This window comes from Hyperolius riggenbachi, chromosome 7 (genome assembly GCF_040937935.1).
Source record: "Hyperolius riggenbachi isolate aHypRig1 chromosome 7, aHypRig1.pri, whole genome shotgun sequence".
In the NCBI taxonomy this organism is placed as follows: Eukaryota; Metazoa; Chordata; class Amphibia; order Anura; family Hyperoliidae; genus Hyperolius; species Hyperolius riggenbachi.
The window spans coordinates 97819362-97836333 of NC_090652.1; the positions used below are offsets into that span (position 1 = coordinate 97819362).

At 45.7% G+C, this 16972-nt stretch overlaps 1 protein-coding gene across 2 annotated transcripts in view; it reads right to left on the bottom strand.

Annotated features, from left to right (window-relative positions):
• The window catches only part of LOC137524482 (ankyrin repeat and fibronectin type-III domain-containing protein 1-like), a 747681-nt gene that overhangs the window by 684023 nt on the left and 46686 nt on the right, over positions 1-16972 (bottom strand). For both annotated transcript variants that reach the window (XM_068244405.1, XM_068244403.1), the window contains one exon: positions 11904-11978. In XM_068244405.1, the coding sequence (XP_068100506.1) occupies positions 11904-11905 (2 nt within the window). In that variant the 5' untranslated portion in view covers positions 11906-11978. The remainder of the gene's footprint in view (positions 1-11903; positions 11979-16972) is intronic.

A 16972-nucleotide genomic window follows, 5' to 3' on the forward strand; every position in this document is an offset into this window, starting at 1 on the left:
CACCCTCCTGCTGTCAGCTATCAATCGCCCTGTAGATCCCTTCAGAATGTTTAAAATGTCTTTCTCAACGGCTTCTTTTTGCCTTCTGTTCCTGAAAATCCACATGTCACTTCATCCTCCCACTGTCAGCAACACCATACAGATTGCTCCCTCTCTGCTATCGTCTCCCCTTTTCTCTAGCCACGAACTATTCCTATTTCTGTGCTCACACTACCCCTCCTCTGCTCTCACTAAACCTAACTTGCATACACACAAGTCCCACCCCCACATCTCTCTGCTCTGCCTACTACTCCTTCTGGCTTCTGGGGACATATCACCGAACCCAGGGCCCACTCCTAGACCTCACACTGCTCAGACTACAACTCATTCCACCAATAACAAACCTCACCACCTCCCCTCCCAGAACACCTACAATCTTATTGACATCCCCCTTCTTCCCAGCTCTCCCCTCCCCATATCTGGGGCTCTATGGAACTCCCGCTCCGTTTGTAATAAACTGGCCTTTATTCATGACATGTTTATCTCCAACACTTTCACCTTCCTGGGGCTCACTGAAACATGGATAACTCCATCAGACACGGTGTCTCCAGCTGCTCTATCATATGGTGGTCTAAAATTTAGTCATGCCCCTAGACCTGGCCACAAACATGGAGGGGGGGTGGGGATCCTCCTCTCTGAACACTGTTCCTTTAAGCCACTCACACCACTGCCCGCACTCTCATCCTTTGAAGTTCATGCTGTCCGTCTCTACTCTCCATATCACATTCAGATTGCTATTATCTACCGCCCGCCCGGTCCAGCCTCTACTTTCATTGATCACTTTTCAGCATGGCTTCTCCAGTTCCTCTCCACTGATATACCCTCTATCATCATTGGAGATTTTAATATACCCATCGATACTAATTGCCCTACTGCCACCAAACTGCTCTCTCTCACCTCCTTGTTTGACCTCGCCCAATGGTCCTCCACTTCCACCCACAAAGACGACCACACTCTTGACCTTGTCTTTACCCGCCTCTGTTCTATTTCAAGCTTTCATAACACTCCGCTTCCCCTCTCAGACCACAACCTTCTTACCTTCTCAATCAATTCTTCTCTACCGTCAACTCCTCCAACACTACACCATACAGTCACGCGCAGGAATTACCGCAACCTGGATGTGAATTCCCTGACTGAGGCCTTGCAACCTCTAAGTACCCTGTCTTCCTACACTGACCCTGAGGCAGCATCCAGTTACTTATTTAATGTAGTCTCCTCTGCCATGATTTCAGCCGTTCCACTCACCACCACCCGCCCCCGCCAAACTAACCGGCAGCCCTGGCTCACTGAACAAATCAAACAGCTGAAAAGGCACTCCAGGGTGGCAGAAAGATGCTGGAGAAAAAGCACTGCTGTAGAAGACTTCAATCACTATAAACAAACTATGCAGGAGCTCAGGGATGCCCTCACTTCTGCTAAGCAGTCTTATTTCTCCTCGCTCATTTCCTCACAGTCTCACAACCCAAAACAATTATTCAACACCTTTAACTCCCTACTTCGTCCCCCACCTCCTCCCCCTACCACATGTCTGTCAGCCGACAACTTAGCATCATACTTTACAAGCAAGATTGATGCAATACGTAATAGCTTTAACGCGCAACCATTTTTACCAGCACAGCCGTCACCTATAAATTCCTTCTGTCCGCCTGCACCCTCACCCACCACTAACTGCCTCCCCCCCCGCTCCACAAGACCAGTCTCCCACTCTAACATCTTTCACCACACTAACTGATCAGTGTCTTTCCTCACTAATCTCCAAAGCGCATCTCACTACCTGTGCCCTGGACCCCATTCCCTCTCATCTAATCCCCCAGCTTTCCTCCTCCTTTAATCCCGCTCTAACAACTCTATTCAACCTTTCTATCTCCACTGGCACTTTTCCTTCCTTATTCAAAACAAGCTATCATCACACCACTAATCAAAAAACCCTCTCTTGATCCAACTTCTCTATCCAACTACCGTCCTGTCTCGCTCCTCCCCTTTGCTTCTAAACTGCTGGAACGTCACATCCATTTAGAATTGTCTGCCTTTCTCTCTACCAACTCCTTACTTGACCCCTTTCAATCTGGATTCCGCACACACCATTCCACTGAAACTGCCCTCACGAAAGTTGCTAATGACCTACTGGTAGCTAAATCCAAAGGCCAGTTCTCCATTCTAATACTCCTTGACCTTTCCTCTGCCTTTGACACGGTTGATTATGCTCTGCTTCTGCAGACACTGTCATCTTTAGGAATCAAGGGACAAGCACATTCCTGGATCTCCTCTTATCTCTCTGGACGCTCTTACACTGTCTCCTTCTCTAACACCAAGTCCTCTCCACACCCACTGTCTGTTGGTGTACCTCAAGGCTCTGTTCTTGGGCCACTTCTTTTCTCAATCTACACCCGTGGCCTGGGACAACTAATTAACTCTTTTGGCTTCCAGTATCACCTCTATGCGGATGACACCCAAATCTATCTTTCAGCTCCTGACCTGTCCTCACTACTATCCAGAGTCCCCGACTGTCTACGTGCCGTTTCTGCATTCATGTCCTCCCGCTTCCTCAAACTCAACATGACTAAAACGGAAATTGTGATTTTTCCACCATTGCTATCTACACCCCCACCAATTGCAACCATAACGGTAGACAACACCCCAATAACCTCAACCACTAAGGCCCGCTGCTTGGGGGTTATACTTGACTCAGAGCTCTCCTTTAAACCTCACATTGCCTCATTAATCACCACCTGCTATTTCCAGCTCGAAAATATATTCCGTATCCGTCCCTTCCTCACACAAGAGGCCACCAAAATGCTTGTTCATGCCTTAATCATCTCCCGCCTAGACTACTGCAACACCCTGCTCTGTGGCCTAGCAAAAAACAGGCTAGCTCCTCTCCAATCCCTTCTAAATGCAGCGGCCCGCCTCATTCACCTTTCCACACGCTCTTCTGATGCAGCCCCACTGTGCCATTCTCTCCACTGGTTACCCATTACCCAGAGGATCCAGTTCAAACTCCTGACTCTAACATACAAAGCCCTCCACGAGTTGTCTCCTCCATACATCTCCTCACTAATCTCAAGATATTGTCCCTCCCGCAACCTTCGCTCCTCCCAAGAAATTCTCCTGGCCTCTAAGCTGATCACCTCCTCTCATGCTCGCATCCAGGACTTTACACGAGCATCAGCCCTTATCTGGAACTCTCTTCCACAGCCTGTACGTCATGCTCCAAACCTGGACATCTTCAAACGCACTCTTAAAACACACCTTTTCAGACAAGCTTATAACATTCTATAGCCCTTTATTTACTTATTTGTCACAATGTAATCAGAGGCAAAGAATCACTGCCTCATCCATCCTCCACCCCCTTACCTAGTGTGTCCCCCACTACCCATTAGATTGTAAGCTCGCAAGGGCAGGGTCATCCTCCTAATGTTTACTGTTTTTGTAACAATATTTGTGCTGCTTGGAACTCTGCTGTATATTTGTTAGTTGTATCTATGTTCCCCTTGTCGTCTTATTGTGCTTTGTAAAGCGCTGCGGAATATGTTGGCGCTATATAAATAAAAAATAATAATAATAATAATTATGTTAGGGAAGAGGTGCTCACCTGTTATTGAGAAAAGGGTGTGTGTGTTCGCGCAAACCAATACTAGCGCATCACCTCTCGGAAGGCGGAGTTTCTCCCATCGGTGATCACCGCTAGGAGACTGTCTATTAACATAGTTCAAAGCTGCAATCTAAGGCATCGCTGTACTGGGGACAGCCGTGTGGCACGGCTGTCCCCCTGAAACACAGCAGAGTATTGATTAGCTGGCGGGGGGGGGGGGGGGGGGGGGGAGGGGAGGGAGGATTTAAAAAAACCAAAACAAATATTTATTTAAAAAAAAAAAAACACTGGGGGAGCGATCAGACCCCACCAACAGAAAGCTCTGTTGGTGTGGAGAAAAGGGGGTGGAAATCACTTGTGTGCGAGTTGTGCGGCCCTACAGCGAGGCCTTAAAGCTGCAGTGGCCCAATTTAAGAAAAATGGCCTGGTCTTTAAGGGGGTTTAACACCGCCGTCCTCAAGTGGTTAAAGGTGACCACCCACTGTTTTTTATCTCTTTTTTTTCGTAACAGATGAGTGGTGTAAATTTAATTTTAAAATATTATCTAATGCTGCGTGACATCATTAGCCTTGAAATATAACTGACCTGATGCAAATCTACCCAAGGTAAGCACAGAGGTATTCATGCTGGATCCACATAACTCTGTGCGTTGCCTCAAGGGGAGTGATTTGGGCAGGGAAGAGGAGGGAATGGGAGGGTGATAAGAGGGAACGCCACAGTAAGACTGCCTCTTGCTACCTGAAAATTAAGCCAAAAGTCAAATGTTTCAAGGAGTGATTATAGGAACTAGGGGAATTAGCTTACCATAAGTAGCTTTGCCTCAGAGTTCAGGTACACTTCAAAAATATCAGATTATATTAACATGGTTGGAACATTGGAACATTGATGGCCAGGAAACTAATACCATATGGAAGGACATTCTCTCACCCTCCCTGAAAGAATGGAATACAGAGATGACTAGGTTTTTGGAAAGACAAAGGAGCTCAGTGAGGACCTGCGGCTGCACATTGTGGCTGCTTACAAGTCAGGAAAGGGCCACAAGGCCATTTCTAAATGTTTTCAAGTTCCAGTGGCTACAGTGCAAAATATTATTAAAAAAATACAAGATGTTCCGCAATTTGAAAAATCTCAGAGGACATGGTCGGAAGCCAAACCGTTCTGACCAGGCATATAGTGAGAGGTGAAAAAGAATCCAAGGATCCCAAGGATCCAAGAACCAGGCGTATAGTGAGAGGTGAAAAAGAATCCAAGGATCCCCACCAAGGCCATCCTGGTGAATCTGGGCTCTGCTGGTGGCAATGTCTCAAGGCAGACAATTCAGCGGACACTGCACACTGCTGGGTTCAACGGATGCAGATCAATGAGGATACCACTTCTCCAGATAAGGCACACAAAAGCTCGCTTAGCCTTTGCAAATGCTCATCTGGACAAAGAAGAAGACTTCTGGTCTTCTGTGTTATGGTCAGATGAAACAAAAATTGAATTGTTTGGTCACAATGTTTCTTCATTTGGTGTAAAAAAGGAAAAGCCTTCAAAACAAAGAACACCATCCCCACTGTCAAACATGGTGGTGGGAACCTAATGCTTTGGACGTATTCTTCAGCCAACGGACCAGGGAACCTAATCACAGTAAACAGCACCATGAAAATACAATAAATACAATACATGAGGATTCTCAACAAAAACATCAGGCAGCCTGCAGAGAAATTGGGCCTTGGGCACTAGTGGACATTTCAGCACAACAATGACCCCAAACACACAGCAAAAGCGGTGAAGAAATGGTTAGCAGACAACAGCATTAACGTTTTGGAGTCACCCAGCCAGAATCCTGACTTGAATCCAAATGAGAATCTATGGAGGGTGCTAAACATCAGGGTGATGGCAAAAAGACCTTCCAACCTGAAAGATTTGGATCTCGTTGCTAAAGATGAATGGGCAATAATACCTGTGGAGACATGCAAAAAGCGGGTCTGCAATTATAGGAAGCGTTTGATTGCTGTAATAGCCAATAAAGGCTTTTTCTATTGATTGTTGAGAAGGATATGAATAATTTTGGACTGCACACTTTTTGCTACAATGTAAATAAAAGCTGTGAAATGTTTTTTGTTTTGTTTGTTTCTCCCACAATAATGCCTCTTGTACATTGTCTTATTAGCTTTTGGGAGACACCTATGTCATTTCCCATCAAACAATTACTTGCTGGTTGAATAAAAGTAACTAATTAAAAATTTGCCAGGGGTATTAATAATTGTAGGCAGCACTGTACATATATTATATAATAAGTAAGCTTTGACTCCTAGGTTCTCATCACGTTGTACAAAGGAAGTTATGATGGACTTCTTGAGTACCTGAATTTACTGCAGTTACTCCATCACAGTGAGTTTTAAAAGTAAATTCCATATAAACAAGCCTAAAGTATTTAATTACTTACAAACATGAGGGAACTGGGTTTAAATCCCCCAATTTTGAGCCAAGCCTCTCTTTTCCATAACTTCCTCCATAATCTTTACAAAACATAGGCCAATTTCAAGCTACCATAGCAGAGTACAGTATTTCCTAAACCCTGCATAATTTAGTATATTCTGCAAAGATGGCAAATTTACTCTTTGTTCCATTTACTAGATCATTTCCAATCCAATTTCTGGATCGGGAGGGAAGAAGGGCATGGGTGATCCAGGCAGTGCTGCAGCGTCTCTACCTCCGCGTACTAGTGCAAGGAGATCTGGCATCAGGGGAGGGGACGAGGACGGCTAGATGGTTATCAATGGGTCAGGTCTTTGTCCAACACTTTGATCCATATAGGATGCCACGCTAGACTAGGTCCAGCAGCCCTAATGATGAGCCTAAAAAGAACCCAAGGAATATTTCAATTATGTGGTGCAGCGGCAGGTGATGGGGCCCACAGGGATCAAAGTGTTGGACTGAGTCCAGCTAATTTCACACTTCCAGGTATTCATTTATTAGCTGCTGCTAATGATCCAATCTGCGGATCGCTGAGGATCGCTGATTTTTTTATGACGGTTATCGAGTGTGTGTACATAGTTTAGGTAAACCAGAACAGTGTTAATAGGACTACCTGAGGGCTGTTCACAGTATGAGTAGATTTTTTTCCTCCTGTTACATTACCTAATTATGTGACTGCTGTTTCTATGCAAACACTTTGTGAACGGTTATGTCAACAGGCCACATGAAATCTGTAATTTGTTCATTAATTTCCTTATAAAATGTTTGAAATAGAAAAACATAAAAAGGCAGGCTTGAAAAGTATTTTTACACAATCATGTACTTCTAACCAAGATGCATGTATCAAGGGGGTGTTAATGTTACCCCAAAAGAGAAAAACGGCTTTAGATTAAGTAAATCCTACAAGAGGTGCTTTGTAAACACCGAAAATCAGCAGAGAGGGGGAGAAGTGGTTGATGGAAGAAAAGAGGTGAAGGAGAGAGTGTGGGAGGGGAGTATTGAGTGAGGAAAAAAAAATGTGGAGAGCATTGCCAAGAGACAGAAACAGGAATAAAAAGTACAAAACAGAGGAGAGGATCAAGGACAAAGAAAGCTGTAGTAAGAGAGGTAACATGGGGAGAAATAGAGGTGGGGTAACCTGACACACGTACATACAGACCACAGTAATGCAAGGGTCTCTCTCTCCAGGTGTGCAGCTTGCTAGTATGTTTCCTGTCCCCCCATAGACCTGTGTACATACAACAACTCCCTTAGGAGCTCTCCAAGCAAAGCACTCTGTGTTCTCACCTTCTCATGCCATTGCTCCACTGCAACACATAGGACCTAGACTTTTCTTTGCCATGTACATCCATAGCAATCCAGAGAACTCCAGACTCTCTACCTAGCAGCTCCATCCAAAGTGGTATAAAAGGCTCAAAAGCAGCCAGTGTATATCCCGTTATGTAGGTTCTCATTTCGGGTCTCAGCAACTGGCTTTACCAAGAACTGGAAGTTAAGAAAAATTTGCCTAATGTGGTCATGGATATAGGCATGGAATTTGTTCCTACTCTTCAGTGTTCTCCCCAGGCTAAATTAGGTGGGCGTTCAGGCGTTTTGAAATACCGCCCGCCTGTTGGCTAGCAAATGCCAGCGTTGTAAACTGCAGGCAGGAGCACTCCATAACCTATCAATCAACAAAAGCTATCGCTGTACAGTGCAGGAGCGCTCGTCTGCCTGCGTGACCTATCCTTCCTGCTTCAACTGTGATTGGCTGGGCCAGTTGTAAGGGGCGGGATTTCGGCACCACGATCAGGCGTAACAGCAGGCGTCTGGATACACATGTAGGCAGGCTAGTGCTGTGTGACTTGATGCTGGGGAGAGAGCCTGGGGCTGCAGACAGACTCTCACTCCCCAGCAAATCCGGACAGTGTGTTATCTCTGACCTGGGCTGGCTGCATGAATGTCAGCAGCCAGTCCCATCCTTTCCGGGCAGCTCCGAGGCTGATTCACATGTGATCAGGCAGTGCAGGGCACGGAGTTCTGCCGCCCCGCCCCCTCTGTTTCCTGGCTACTTGACTTCAACACACAAGCTCTTCTGATGCAGTGGGGAGAAGTTGAGAACTGCAGATAAAGTAAAATGATCAGAGTTCCACTGGTATGAGATCTCTGCTATTGTCCTCTAACCAGCAGGAGCACTTTTTATATGATGTGCAGAGTTTGCAGACAGCTTGGGAGAGTGCAGGGAGCTTTCATGCTAGGGCACCTGGTAAAACAAACAAGGTCTGTAGTGACCTGCAATTTAGATTAGCTGATCTGCCCCCCATGTGTCTTCTAATTTAGATCACCTGACTTGCTGGGGATAGAGGCTGCTGACTGCTTTCTGTCTCAACCCCCATATTATAATTATTATTAATTAGTATTTACAGTATATAGCGCTGACATCTTCTGCAGCGCTGTACAGAGTGTATTGTCTTGTCCCTTAATGTCCCTCAGAGAAGCTCACTATCTAATTCCTACCATCTTCATACTTGAAGTGTATGCATCGTAGTCTAGGACCAATTTAGGGGGAAGCCATTTAACTATCTGTATGTTTTGGGGATGCGGGAGGAAACCCACACAGACATGGTGAGAACCTACAAACTCAGTGCTGATAGTGCCCTGGCTGGGATTTGAACCAGGGACCCAGCGCTGCAAGGCATGAGTTCTACCCGCTGTGCCACCATGCTGCCCAAACTCTTCCATAGTTTAACCACTTTAAATGCAATAATCACTCCTGTATGAAATGCAACTGTAACACCCATATGCAGTGTTCTCCTCAGGCTCTTTACGGGTGCTTCACCTGGCTAATTTTGATGAGCACCTGGCTCTCCTCCTATACTGTATGCAGAATTACACCAGCCTTGCATTCGCAGCTCGCACACCACCCAGCTACTTTTTCATGCCACCCGGCTGGAAAAAATTTCTGGGGAGAACACTGCTCTTATAGATTATTGACAGAGTAATTACATTGAAAGCAATTGTCAAGTACTGTATATCTGCTTGACATTGATATGTCATCAAATAAACCAACACAAGTATAAAAAAGGTAACACTGTTTATGCTACAAAGATATTCTAAAATGGCCCGGACACATTCGTCGGTACTCCTAGAAAAGATAATAAATAAGGGGATTAATGTGGTTTGCAAAACTGCTGCTTGTTAATTAATACCACACGTCTCCAATTGTGCAATTATTCATTCAGCCTATCTAGATGGAGAAAATACTTGAAACTGCTGGCTGTTTATCATGTTGTGTCACACACTGAACATGGACCAGAAAAAACAAAAAGGAGTCTTTTCTTAGAAGATCATGAAGAAATTTACAGTAAAGCAGGGGAGGGAAATGTTATAAAACCAACTCCAAGCAGCTTGAATTTTTTGTGAAACAGCTGCAAATGTTATAACTAGCAAAGATAGTCGGCACCACAAATGTATAAAAGCTCTTACTATGCAGCTTTGAGAAAGTGGTCATCTGAAACAGCAGACTGTCAGCTGAAGTTGCTCATATTTTTTTGACATAGAACTTTGTTTCTAAATAAAGAGCGTTGGTGGTGCTAACTAGTTTTGCAAAGTGACTGTTGGGTCTCAAGGTGCAGAGACCATTAAGGTGGCCACACACCATACAATTTTTTAAATATCTGTTAAATTTAAGAATTGCAATACATTTTTCTGACTGATTGTAACATTTCAAAAACATGACCAATGTACCACACACGTATTTTCAATTTTTCCCCAATTATGATAAAAATGATTGGAAACCGACAATTGCCAGGGTATGTATATTAATAAATTGACAATCCAACACACACCATACAATCTTTAGAAAGATTGAAGAAACATACCGTATATCCTCGAGTATAAGCCGAGTTTTTGAGGCCAAAAAAGTGGCCCAAAAGTGGGGGTCTCGGCTTATACTCGAGTGCCCACCTCCCCGAGTGCACCTTCCTTCCGCAGAGTGTAAAAAAAAAAAAGCTGAGCAGCGCTAATGGTTGATTAACTTCCCCCTCCCGCTCGCCGCAATGTATACAGTAACCCGCGTGTCCTCCTCCCCGCTATGTGTAAAGTGCTGTAATCCATGTGACAGTCGCTCCCCGGCAGACTGGAGTGTGTTGCCAACCTTGGAATTGTCCTCCGTGTCCCCCGAGTGTCACCATATGCAGCGCAGCTTTGAGTAACTCACAGTGATCCGCGCTGTGTTCGGATGCCTCTTCCTGCCTGTCGCAGGCTCGTTGCTATGACTCAATCACGTGCACCACGTGCGGCGTCATAGCAACGAGCCTGCGACAGGCAGGAAGAGGCATCCGAACACAGCGCGGATCACTGTGAGTTACTCAAAGCTGCGCTGCATATGGTGACACTCGGGGGACACGGAGGACAATTCCAAGGTTGGCAACACACTCCAGTCTGCCGGGGAGAGACTGTCACATGGATTACAGCACTTTACACATAGCGGGGAGGACACGCGGGTTACTGTATACATTGCGGCGAGCGGGAGGGGGAAGTTAATCAACCATTAGCGCTGCTCAGCTTTTTTTTTTTTTACACTCTGCGGAAGGAAGGTGCACTCGGGGAGGTGGGCACTCAAGTTAAACATAGCGGGGGAGAGGGGCATGTGGGTTACTGTACGCATTGCGGCAAACGGGAAGGGGGCACAGATTACAGTACACATAGCCACGAGCAGGAGGGGAGGGGGGAGTTATGTGATCATTAGTGCTGCTCAGCTTTTTTTCCCTTTTTTTTACACATTGCGGTGGGGGAGTGCAGGGGGGCACGCTGCCATTAGTGATAGCTTTTAATGCAGAACTCAGTACTTTCTCTCTGCTCTATAAGATACGCACCTTAAGATAGTAAAGAAAAACAATTCTTTGTTACAGCTGATACAAAATCCTGCAATACATCTGCAGTGCGTCTACTTCCTGCTTTCATGGAAGCAGACATATTAACATCCTGTGCTTTCAAATGAGCTTATTTACCTTGACAGGTGACACAGGAGAGTTCAAATTACAATTTGTGATTAGACAGATGAGGAGGAGGAATTATTTTTATTATTAATGCTGCTGCATTTCCTACCCTCGGCCTATACTCGGATCAATCATTTTTTCCAGGATTTTTTGGTAAAAGTTGGGGGGTCGGCCTATACTCGAGTCGGCTTATACTCGAGTATATACGGTATCTGGCATTCCGGATCGATTAAAATAGAAGAAAACAGGAAATCCGATCGGATTTTTCAGTCAAATGAAAAAAAAAGTGCTTTTGATTTTTTCGGGAGATCCAATTGTTTTTATCGAATTAACATAAAATCAGATCATTTTATTGTATCGGGTGTGGCCACCTTCAGTCAAGGGTGAGTGGGCGCGGTCCTTTCTATGTCTGTACTAAATATTATAATGAAATTTAAGGACCATGATGAGACTTTAGGCGACCTCCGCAAAACAGCCAAGAGGAAAATCAACCCAAGAAAGGGCAAATGGGTTAAATGGTGGACAAAAAAGCCAAGAACTTCCCATTTCAAACTCTCCAATTTCTTTTTGGGGGCTCAATCGAAGTCTTTTTGAGTGACAGTGGACTCAATAGAAGAAGACCCAGGAGGAGTTCTCCAATGTTAAAGAAAAAAACATTTAAAAAAAATGAATTTTTTAAATGCATACTGACATGCCCAAATACTTCTAGGTTACTGTGGATTTATTCCTGCTACAGGCAAAAGGAAAACTTATCAGGCAAAAAAAGAATAATGGATACATACACACTGATTTCCTCTAGTCGCTGTATCGTTTAATAGAAATATACTTACATTTCTCAGCGTTCTTGTAAAGGAATCTCTGCAGCAAAGCTTGTTCCAACATCCAATAAAATAAGACACTTTATCCTAGGGTAGAAAGAGAATTGTGAAGTAAGATGTGAGCCATGATCACATGCTGTGTGTATTCACAAGAAAATCTTCACATAAGACTTACTCCCAGTCACAAACTGAGCAAGTCTTCCATGTTATAAAAAAAATAAATAACACTTGCTGAAAGGAATAATAAAGAATATTATAAAACAGTTGGCATTAAAGTGATCCCGAGCCAAAATCGGATAGATACCTTAAAGGACAACTGAAGTGAGAAGTATATGGAGGCTGCCATGTTTCTTTCCTTTTTAACCTCCCCGGCGTTCTATTGAGATCGCCAGGGAGGCTGCGGGAGGGTTTTTTTTTAATTAAAAAAAAACTATTTCATGCAGCCAACTAAAAGTTGGCTGCATGAAAGCCCACTAGAGGGCGCTCCGGAGGCGTTCTTCCGATCGCCTCCGGCGCCCAGAATAAACAAGGAAGGCCGCAATGAGCGGCCTTCCTTGTTTTGCTTAGATCGTCGCCATAGCGACGAGCGGAGTGACGTCATGGACGTCAGCCGACGTCCTGACGTCAGCCGCCTCCGATCCAGCCCTTAGCGCTGGCCGGAACTTTTTGTTCCGGCTACGCTGGGCTCAGGCGGCTGGGGGGACCCGCTTTCGCCGCTGCTCGCGGCGGATCGCCGCAGAGCGGCGGCGATCAGTCAGCACACGCGGCTGGCAAAGTGCCGGCTGCGTGTGCTGCTTTTTATTTGAAGAAAATCGGCCCAGCAGGGCCTGAGCGGCAGCCTCCGGCGGTGATGGACGAGCTGAGCTCGTCCATACCGCTCAGGAGGTTAAGCAATACCAGGCGCCTGGCAGCCCTGCTGGTCTATTTGGCTGCAGTAGTGTCTGAATAGTCACCTGAATAAGCATGCAGCTAATCTCATCAGAGTTGACAATGTCAGAAACATCTTATCTGTTGTATGCTTGTTCAAACAAACAAACACAGAACATTTATATCGCGCTTTTCTCCTGGCGGACTCAAAGTGCCAGAGCTACAGCCATTCAGGGTCTATGGCTTAAAGAGGAGCTGTCAGCCATACTATCTCAGGGGGAAAAAAACACATATGTAAGTAGATAAATACTTGTTCTACTTACATAACATATGTATTGCACTGTTCACGTTATGATTCCTGTGAATTTTATAAAGGAAAAGTAGAGAATCCTATTCTAGACAGTTTCCATATTTACCGTGGCTATTTTGAAGCCAATCGTGATGCAATATCCACCCTTAATCTCCTCTGCCTGATTTGCCTGCCCTTCACTATAGAAAGTGCATTGTTTTAGCCTGAGACATTTTGGCCAATCAGAGAGGAACAGAGGTGTGGGAGGGGAAAACAGGAGGGAAAGAGGCTTTAGCCAATCAGGCTGCATTGGTTAAGTCTGAGGGGAAGTAGAGAAGCAAAAAAAAGACAACCCAGCATGCCCTGCAACTTCTCTTTTGTGTACCAAATTGTCTATGTACCAAATAAGAGTCAGGTAAACTGGGGAATGATAATTTATCAACAAGAAAAGTAATAGTGATTTTAACTTTTGGATTGCCTGCTTAGCATCCTTATACTTGTTTACCAGACAAAAATAAATAATTGATTTTTGATTTTATGCCCGACAGTTACTCTTTAAAGTATTAGAGGCAGAGGATCAGCAGGATAGCCAGGCAGCTGGTATAGCTTAAAAAGAAAAAATATTGCAGCCCCTATATACCTCTCACTTCAGTTGTCCTTTTAGAGAGAGGGAAGCCTCGGCCCGTTCAGACTGCACGCGTTTCCAGTCGCGTTTTGGAAACGCGTGCAGGAGGCAGACACGCACGACATCAGACAGTGCATAGAGTGCCCTGTCTGATGTTCACACTGCATGCATTCGACCTGTGCAGTCCGGGAATGCATGCTGCACGCAGATTTTGTAAAAACGCGCGGCTGTCCCATTCACTTTTCAGTGATGGGATCAGCCACGCAACGCACACAAACGCGGATGGCGTGCGTTTGTACGTGTTGCGTTCCACACGCATGGCCATCCGCATTTGTGATCTGAACAAGCCCTCAGGATCCTATTGAGGCTTCCCTCTGTGATCTGAACACACCCCCCCCCCCCCATTGCTGAGCGCAGTCCCCCTCCACATCGGGCTGCGCAGCTCTTCCTCCTGAAGCAGGGCCAGGCAGTAGCCGCGCAAGCCAGTCCACTCATGCGCATTACCAAGGAGCCTGCAGTTCTGGCTTACTGCACATGCAGGGGCAGGCTAGGTCGGCTATTGCACGGCCATGCTGGAAGAAAAAGAGCTCTGAGGCCCAGATATAATTAGCGACAATGCATTGTTGCAAATCTACTGGGGAGCCACAATCAGAAACGGGGGACTTCTGAGCAGAAAGGGAAGCCTCGATAGGATCCTGAGGCTTCCCTCTCTTTAGGTAAGTATCTCGTTTTGTACCCAAGCTTTTGAACCCGACATTACTTTCTTTTTAATGTTACCAGTAGGATAGATAATGTTTTAAAACATAGATTTATTACATATAAAGTGAAAAAAACCTCATTAGGCGTATATAAATTACACACTTCTAGGCACGTACACACGTCGGACTTTTTCAAACTACGAGTCGTCAGACTCACCCACGGGGAGTTCTTTCTTATGACAGTTGCACATGAGTACAAGCTGTCATCAGAATGATAAGACAAGCGCATCTGTGCCTATTTTTGTTAATGATGCCTTTTACAGCCAGTATAGTGACCATTTTTAGGCTGGGACCACACTTGCTTTGCAGAAAATGGCCACGGTTTTAAAAGGCGATTTTGTGTATGGAGTGCACATTTTAATCCGCACTTTACCCACCATAGACCTAAGACACTTGCCAAAAGTCTATGCTAATCGCAAGTGCTTTGTGATTTTATGCTGGGTGGGGGAATCACGGTTGAAAATTTGTGAGCTTTGGAACAAATGTGCATATCACCATTGAAAAGCATGTGGTCCCAGGTTTCATGCTGAAACGACGGGAAGTAAAAGATGTATACATATCTGGGACTTCCTACAGCCCTCTCCGAACAGTTCACTCCCACACCGCCGTCCAAAGCCTCTTGGACCCTCCCAAAGCAGCCCGTTCAGCCAGTGAGGAGGCCAGTCGCCACAGGCGCAGTGAGGTCAAGCAGGCTCCCCCACTTCGCTTCCATGGCTGGGAACGTTCTGTGCCTGCACAGTAGTACTGCACACACGCAGGGCGCTCCAGGCGACGGGAGCAGTGTGGGCGCTTCTTTTTAGGGACGGAATGAATCAAAAGCAATAAAATAGTTCTTTTAATGTATCCTGAACCAAAATAAAAGCTGGTAAAAAGAAAACAAAGTAATCGTATTTAAAAGCAAATACATAATTTGTTACCTAAGGAACACAACTATTTAACCCCTCGCTACCCTCCAACTACCGCCCAATCTCCCTCCTCCCCTTTACCTCAAAACTCCTTGAGCGTCTGGTTCACAAACGCCTGACCCAGTACCTCAATGCCAACTCACTACTAGACCCACTGCAATCTGGATTTCGGCCTGCCCACTCAACCGAAACGGCTCTCACCAAAGTGGTCAATGACCTTGCCTTAGCTAAAGCTGAAGGTAAATACTCCATTCTCCTCCTCCTAGGTCTTTCAGCAGCTTTTGATACAGTAGATCATCCCGTACTCCTCCAGTCCATGGGCATTCACGATCTCGCCCAGACCTGGCTTTCATCCTACCTCTCCAACCGCTCCTTCACGACCTCCTTCAATGAGTTCTCATCCACCCCCAACCACCTCTCAGTGGAAGTCCCCCAAGGCTCGGTCCTTGGCCCCCTACTGTTCTCCCTATACACATCCTCCATTAACAAGGTTATCTCCTCCATGGGTTTTAACTATCATCTGTATGCAGATGACACCCAAATCTACCTTCACACCCCTGACATATCCAACACTACCATGGACAAGGTCTCCTCCTGCCTATCTGCCATCTACTCCTGGATGTCCACTTGGTTCCTGAAACTAAATCTAGGCAAAACGGAATTTATGATCTTCCCACCCTGGTCATCCGTGGACCTCCCAGATGTGCAGGTCACGGTTAACCACACTACCATTCGCCCCTACCTCTTAAGCCCGCTGTCTGGATGTCACCCTGGACTCTGCACTCTCCTTCACTCCCCACATCCAAAACCTCACAAAGTCCTGCAACTTCCACCTTCGTAACATCTGTAAGATTCGCCCTTTCCTGACCTCTGCCACCACCAAACTCCTCATCCATGCCCTCATAATTTCCCACCTCGACTACTGCAATGCCCTTCTGTCTGGTCTCCCTATGACCCGAATAGCCCCACTGCAGTCCATCATGAATGCGGCAGCCAGAATTATCCACTCCTCCCATCGCTCCACCAGGGCGGCTCCCCTCCGTGAATCCCTCCACTGGCTTCCTATCCAGTCCAGAATCAGATTCAAGATACGGTGTCTGACTTACAAATCCGTGCACAAAACCTGTCAAACCTACATTTCTGATCTTACTCAGAGATACACACCAAACCGCTCACTCCGCTCCTCCAATGAACTTCGCCTGACCGTCCCCCGCATCACCCAGTCCCATGCACGCCTCCAGGACTTCTCAAGAGCCGCTCCAACACTATGGAACTCTCTACCTCCACCCATTAGGGCAGCCCCCTCCTTCAACACCTTCAAGAAGGCCCTCAAAACTCACCTTTTCACTCTGGCTTACCACCCCTCACAATTCTCACATCCTCCTCCTTTTGTGTCCTACCTGATCATGCACCTCCATTACTGTAAACCCATGCTATGCATTTGAGTGAACCTAACTTGTCTAATCTCCATGCTCCCATCCAAAGACTGACTAAGCATTACCTTGTACTCATACTGTGCTGTGTGATCTGGTTTTCTTGTATTCCTGTATTGTCATATTGCTGTATGTGACCCCTAAATATTGTCTGTAACCTAAATTAATGTCCAGCGCTGCGTAATATGTTGGCGCTTTATAAAT